General features: G+C 49.7%; 1 protein-coding gene across 4 annotated transcripts in view; it reads left to right on the plus strand.

The window, feature by feature from the left end:
* Positions 1–3,844, plus strand: part of LOC111854729 (protein FAM222B) — a 32,644-nt gene extending 28,800 nt beyond the window's left edge. For all 4 annotated transcript variants that reach the window (XM_023833002.2, XM_023833000.2, XM_023833001.2 and 1 more), the window contains exon 3: positions 1,225–3,844. In XM_023833002.2, coding sequence (XP_023688770.2) covers positions 1,225–2,774 — 1,550 coding nt within the window. In that variant the 3' untranslated portion in view covers positions 2,775–3,844. The remainder of the gene's footprint in view (positions 1–1,224) is intronic.
* Positions 3,845–7,252: the final 3,408 nt, after the last annotated feature.

Below are 7,252 nucleotides of genomic sequence, written 5' to 3' on the forward strand. Positions count from 1 at the left end.
GGCTGGGGGCAAATTTCGTAATAAATTATGAGCATGTTCCGGGCTGGTACTTGCAGTCGAATATCACCACCTTAATTAATTTGTGCCAGTGCAGTTTTGGCGAAGTCAGAAAGACCATGTGGCCTGATACGGCGGATGCCCCAGCGGCCTGAGATCTGCCTGCTTGGTGTATTAGTGCCCCGTAATGTAACGAGAGGCCGCGTCTGGGCGTGCCCCCGTCTGATGTGGCCAGGGCCCCCACCTTATTCGGGGACGGCCTTCTGTCCGGCCTGCGGAGCTACACACAGGCTCTGATAACCCTCTTATTGCATCTGTCCTCCTCCTGCTTCTGTTTTATGCCTTCAGCGCCCCCCGGTGGATTTCTTTTGCAACTTGGCCCCTCCATTTCCAGACTAAAATGTTTATTTTCCTTTGTGCGCATCTTCCCACCTCTTTTGGGAGTCTAAGGAAATGCAAATGGCTGGCATTTAAGGTTCACCGGGCAGCCCTGATCTGCAGGGGAAGCTCCATCCTCCACCTTCTGAGAGGGACCATCTTTTATTAAGAGGGGAAGGTCATGCGGAAATGTCGCCAGGTTTATGGTTTTATATTATAGATGTCCTGCTTCAGTGGGCTCCTCACCTCCGGGGCGCCCCCTGGAGGCCGTGTGTGTGTGCACGCGTTACCCCCCATCAGAAGTCACATGCACAGCTCAGACCTCTTCCCTACCAAATACCACCAGGCTCTGCTCTCCCCCCAAATGAAGACGACTTTAATTAGCTTGTTAGCCCCCCCCCCCCCCCAAGTACACTACCAGTCAAAAGTTTTTGCACACACTAACATTTGCATGTTACTTATTGAACATTTACTAAAAATGCACTTAATATTCTTTGCTGACAGAAATTTACAGTCTTTTCACAATCTGAGTACAATTATTAGCAATAAAATGTCACATCTGACTCATCAAAGTAACCTCCTCTAGCAGTTATAACAGCAGAGAAAATCTGCATTAAATACTGCTCTGTTTCATGGGATGAAACCATTAACCATTAACTAGTGCGGGCCCCTTGTGTGTCTCTCCCTCCCCCTGCGGTCCGCGGACCCTCCTCCCTGCGGTCCGCGGACCCTCCTCCCTGCGGTCCGCGGACCCTCCTCCCTGCGGTCCGCGGACCCTCCTCCCTGCCCGCTTGTCCTTCCTTGTGGGTCCCCCGAAACTCTTCCTGACTCTCTCCCTGACCCTCGCAGGGGACACTACACAGAAGATGAGATCTGCACAGTATCCAACCCCAGCAGAACTGGATGCTTATGCTAAGAAAGTCGCCAACAACCCGCTGACCATAAAGATCTTCCCCAACAGTGTCAAGGTTCCTCAGAGGAACCACGTCCGGCACACCGTCAACGGCCTGGACACGTCCGGTCAGCGCTACAGCCCCTATCCCTGCCTGGCCAGTACGAAGGCGGGGCTTCTTGCCATCGTCAAGCTGCCCGTCAAGGGAATCCTGAAGGACATCGACGGCAGTCGGGCTCGCCTGCTTCCAGAGATCATCATGAACCACCCAGGGGGGCCCTATGTCGCGGCAAGCACTTTAAACCCCCCCCAAACTGTCCCTGTGCCCCACCCGCAGGGTATCTCACGAGCCCAGGCCTTACCACAGCAGAGTCTGCCCCACCCACAGCAGCAGCCGCAGCAGCCCCCCCCACAGGGCCTGCGGCACCCCCCCGGCATGGCCCAGCCCCCCGGGCCACCGCACCCGCAGGGCCTTCCCCCCCGTGCTCAGACTCTCTGCCACGGCCCTGCCAGTGTCTTGCTGCAGCAGCAGCAACAGGCTCCGCCCCCCGGACTGCTGGGCAGCAGGAAGATGGCCGACGCCGATGCCCCGCCCAACGTGACCGTGTCTACCTCAACCATTCCGCTCTCGATGGCCGCCAGCCTGCACCAGAACCGGCCGGCTGACCTCAGCAGCATCGTGCACCAGATCAGCCAGTTCTGCCAGGCCCGTGCCGGCGGCAGCTCTACCTCGGTGTGCGAGGGGCAGATCGCCAATCCCAGCCCCATCAGCCGCAACCTGCTCATCAATGCCAGCTCCCGGGTGTCCATGCACAACCCGGGCCCCAACCTCCTGCCTTCCTGCGTGCTCGGCCCTGCCGACAAGGCCGCCGGCCCGGTCCCGCCGCCGACCGGGGCGCCCCCCGGTGGGCCCACCATGAATCGCATCCCGGTGTACCCCGCAGACCCCAAGCAGCAGCCGCAGCACCTGAGACCTTGGAGTCAGCACCCGCTGGGCCACCTGCAGCACGGCCCGGAGAGCGGCCCCGCGGCCCCCCCCGGCTTCCCCTGCAAGAGTCTCAGCTACGCGCCGGAGATGTGCATGGGTCAGCCCTACAGCCTGAAGCCCCCGGTGGACAAGCCCACCCCCTCCCCCCCTGTGAACGGGACCCCGGCTTCGGTGGCCTACACCAATGGCTACTACTTTCAGCCCGCTTGGAGCAGCATTCTGCCGACGCCGAACAGCGACAGCTCGGGCTCCCAGGACCTGGCCGTGCCGTTCCACGCTGCCCCCCCGGGGGCCCCTGTAGACTGTGTCCCGGGGGCACATTACAGGGCCGGAGCTGGCTCCTCCAGCCAGACTAATCTGATGCAAACGGTGGATTACATGGGTGCGGACTTCCAGGCCCCATGCTTCCGAGATCAGAATCTGGTCATGATGGGCAAGATGCAGCGGCCCCCGGCGAGCCGGGGTCCCGAGGCGGGGGACAGCAGGAATAGTCACATTCAGCATCCAGGGTACAGATAAGCTTTAGCTTTATCTCTGCTGTTATTGATCTCTTTTAGTCTTAAATTAAAGGAATTAAATTAATAAATTAAGTAAATGGCCACTAAACTTTAAAAAAAGAATATATTTAATAAAGAACAGTGTTTTTTTTTCCCTTTTGTTGAAGACCTTGCAAGTGATCAATTGAACTCTTTTAAAACAAGCGACTTTAGGGGAACATTCTCTCTTTTTATGCTTTTCAAACGATGCCATTCCCTCATTCTTTATGTGTTTGGAGCTGACTTTTGCTCTTTCTTATGTCACGTTCAGTCCTGTGACCTTTTTTTCCTTTTAGTTCTGTGTGTTTTTAGTTCAAACCTGAATAAGTGTTTCCTCTTTTTAAAGCTAGAGATTTGTTCTAGATTAGCTGTATGGACAGAGTGATCTGCTCTGCTTTCCTGCTCTGTCCCTCTGAAAGCTCCTTCACGTCGTCTACTCAGACTACAGGCTCGCTCAGGTTCTTCTGCAGTTTTTTTTTTTTGTCTTTTAATTAGGGATGTTGATTTAATTTTGGGGGACACGTAGGTGTCATCTTTCAGCCAAGTGAGCAAAAGCGCCTTTTATTTTGGGATATTTTTATTTTTTATAATAGATTGAATTCAGTCCTGCTTTTCAAGTTGGTTCTCTGAATTACTCTCTGATTTTGGTATCTAAACTTTATATTTAATCTCATGGGGATCAGTAGAGGTGACCAGCCTACTTCTCAGATGAAGGGATCAGTTTGGCCGGGTGGTATCTCTGGAGCCAATGGCATTTGGTGATATCAAAAAAAAAAAGTCTAAAACAGCCAGAATATAATCCCGGCGATGAAGTCTAGTGCCATGCTGCTATTATTGTCATTTAAATAAAGTTGGTCTTGACACAGCTGTAATGTGACAGACCTTGCAGGCAGCCGAATTGGGGGGGGGGGAGGGGTGGAATTTAACATGCATCTTCTCATCCATTCAAGGAAAGGACTTGCCTGGTTGCTGCTGATGCTGAGGATTGTGTGTGTGATGAGAGACAGAAAATTGATCACTTGCAAGTTTGCAATTAAAAGTACTTTGAAAATCCATCTGAGCAAACGCATCATTTATTTTATCGTACACTGGCTTCACTGCACTGGCTTCACTGCACTGGCTTCACTGCACTGGCTTCACAGCTGTACTACTGTAAGTTGACGTGTAATGATTGCGTGTCTGTTGGTGTGTGTCTGGGTTGTGAGCGTGTGTGCGTGCATCTGTGGCTGTGTTTGCCCCCCCTCCTCCACCTAACCCCCCCCCCCCCCCCCTACTTTCCAGTCAGCTCTTTAAAAAGCCTTAAGTAATTTACTCCTTGTAGGCATGATCTGAGAGGACAGGAATTAAATATAGGGTGAGGATTATAGCTGTCACAGATTACAGATGAACAGCAGTCCTTTTTTAATGAAAGTATAGTTCTTAGAATTTCATAAAAAGACAAAGTTTTATTGTAATGACATTTGTAGTGTAGTACTGGGCTGTAACAAATGTCTTCAGACTTTCAAAGCTTCAGTTTTGCTAATTTGTCACTATTTAATTGCTTGATTTGCTTATTTAATTTCGTCCCCCCCCCTTATTTTTGCTATCGCTCCTTAAACAGGACACACCCCCTCACTCTCTTCTCTTTGTCAGTATGGCTGTATGGCAGACAGGATGGCTGCGAGTTGTATTACATCCTTTTCTAATAATGTAATAAAAAATAAAGTTCTAATTTATGCTTTGAAGGCCAGGCTGCATGCGTCGTCTTTGTGCATCATGCCACCCCCCCTCGTGGTTGCAGTGTCTGGCCTGAGTTTCCTGTTTCACTCAAACTGGCACTTCCCCCTTTTATTCAAGACATTTTCCGCATGTCTTTCATTTTATTATAATTATTGTTTTTTTATGATTTGTTACAGCCCGGGTGGGATGGGGGTGTTGATGTTAAAGGTAGCTCTGACTGTAATGCAAAGTGCCTCCTCTGAAATGAGAAATATTGGGACTATGTGTGTGCATGTGTGTGTGTGTGTGTGTGCATGTGTGTGTGTGTGTGTGCGCACGTACGTGTGTGTGTGTGTGTGCACGTGCCCTTGGTGGCGCTCGCCAACGCACCTTGTCGTGGAAGCCGCCACTCCGACTGCCGTAGGGGCCAATTTATTGCTGGCACTGGATGTGCTCGCCAGCCGCACCCCCAGAGAGCTTTCTGGGGAAATGGCAAATGAAACTGGCGCCAGAGGCTGTAAGCAGCCACAGTTCCTGTGAGAGTACGACGACGAAACTGACGATTAACAAAAGGTCAATGGCCTGGTTCCACCTGGGTCGCGGTCCTGCTTCAGTGAACCCGCTCGTGCCCCTGGATCTGCCCCAGCCCTGCTGGCCCGGCCCCCGCTGTGTTTGTGTGCACAGGCCCTACCGTGTTTGAGAGGACAGGCCTTTATCCCCCATCAGTGTGTGTGAGTATGATTTTTTTTTTCATCAGGCTTTGCCAAAAATCCTATCTATCTGGTTCTTTATTTCTTGAAAAGTAATGTGTGTTGCACAAACATTCTCAACTTAAAAACAATAAAGCCTGACTTGCGTTTCTTGCTCTTTCTCTGTGTTTTTTTCCATCCTTCCATCTCTCTCAGTCACGAGACCCGTCAAGGTCCTGGCCCAGGCTGGGCTTTTAAAGCATTCGCCGTCGCGCTTAAACGGAAAGGAAACGTTGCATTAAAGGCATTTAAAATTCATTTTTGTGCAATTACCGCTAAGTGCATTGCTTAAATACCAAACCTCCATTAGAACACAGATTTAGTTACAAATTTAGTTGTTTTCCGTCTCGTTCATGTCGAGCCGCAGACTAAATGAAGCTCCGGGCTGCGTTGGATCTGCCAGATCGGCTTGCTTTCGTTGTCATAAAAACACTTTTGCCCCCCCTGCAAATGGGTGTCCCTTGCCGTTTGTTCCCAGCAATAAAAAAAAAAAAAGCTTGTAAGTGCCGCTGGTCGGGTTTGTTGCCGCAGCGATAGAAGAGTCTTTGTCAGTAAACAAACACCATGACGGCACGACTGACAACAGCTCATGAAAAGCAATAAATGAAACGCGGGGTGTCACGTTGGGTGTGAGTGAGTGTTCTGAGAGATAAGATACCATAACGTCCGTTAAATTACTGATGCCACCTACTTTCAGAGCCGCGTTATATAAATAATAGAAGTGCTTATTCAACGTTTCCAGCATGAAGCTCCTGGAGGTGGGTAATCTGCCGTAAATGTTGCTGATTTGCGCGAATCAGCTGCTGAAATCCTGCATGTGCTCTGTCCTCATCCTGCTGACCGATTGCATTTTTTTTTTATTGGTGCAACATATTGTATGTAGAACATTATACACTGTGATGCTGATCTGGTAAAAAGAACAAGCCTTTATATGTGCCTTCCCTGCCCCAGTAGATACCTTAACAGACCTGGTGTTCAAGGCAGAAACTGACTGAATGTGATGCAGGCTGGATGCTCCAGCCTCCTGACACGACCCTCTCACTCCCTCTCTTCTTGACCGGCACCCGCAGAAATGCCAGTAGCTCTTAAATGGCTTCTGCCCACCGCCCCCCCGTCTCCCCTCTTTGCTTTAAAGCCTGGTCATCACAGTCTACCGCATTCATGCGGACTCCGGCTGGGTCAGATGTTCCACTTCCACACCACGAGAGTTAAGCACATGAGTATTTTTATAGACTGACAAACAGATAAAGTGTAAAGTGACCACCACTCCCAAACCATAAAATACATGCGGTGGACAGGAATACCAAACGAGACTGAAGTTTTTAAGGTTGATTCCGTTTTACACGCATGGGTTTACAAGGCAGATTATTAAGTAGAATTCCTTGTTGTTGCGGACAGTCGATCATTTGGCTAAACCTAAATAAATAGTCACACAGACATGGTCAGGAGGACTCAGGGATTGTAAAGCTATGATGTGTGATTCCAGCTGCTGAAAACACCTTATTAATAAGAGGGGCCAGAAGAGAATGACCAGACAGCTAACAGGTGCAGAAAGTGCAGAGATGGCAATGGTCGAGCAGAAGGCTTACCTCCATTCCATCATAGATATGGTCATATAATGTGATGAATCGGGAGTAAATCTCACTTGCATGTTGGGGGGGGGGAATATTGATGCACTATCGTCACCAGCTGAGGTGGGTGATGCTAATCGCTCAGTTTTGAGTTTTATTAAGCTTTGAAACTAGTAATGTAGTCAAGACCAGCTGAACTGAGTCCAAGTCGTTACCAAGGTCCAGGCAGGTCTAGTCCAAGTCAAAATGTGTGTCACAGTATAATTTGAACTATGGACGTTTTTTCTTAACATTTCAGTATAAGTGCTTATGTACAAATATAACATTTTTTTCCTTCGAATCAGTTGCACCTTATTGTTTGCGTTTGAACTTTGTGTGCAAAACATCCTGCTTCAATCACAGAACTGTGTTAAACGGAGGAACATTAAGCCGTTGTGATAAAT

Source organism: Paramormyrops kingsleyae, chromosome 6, assembly GCF_048594095.1.
Source record: "Paramormyrops kingsleyae isolate MSU_618 chromosome 6, PKINGS_0.4, whole genome shotgun sequence".
In the NCBI taxonomy this organism is placed as follows: Eukaryota; Metazoa; Chordata; class Actinopteri; order Osteoglossiformes; family Mormyridae; genus Paramormyrops; species Paramormyrops kingsleyae.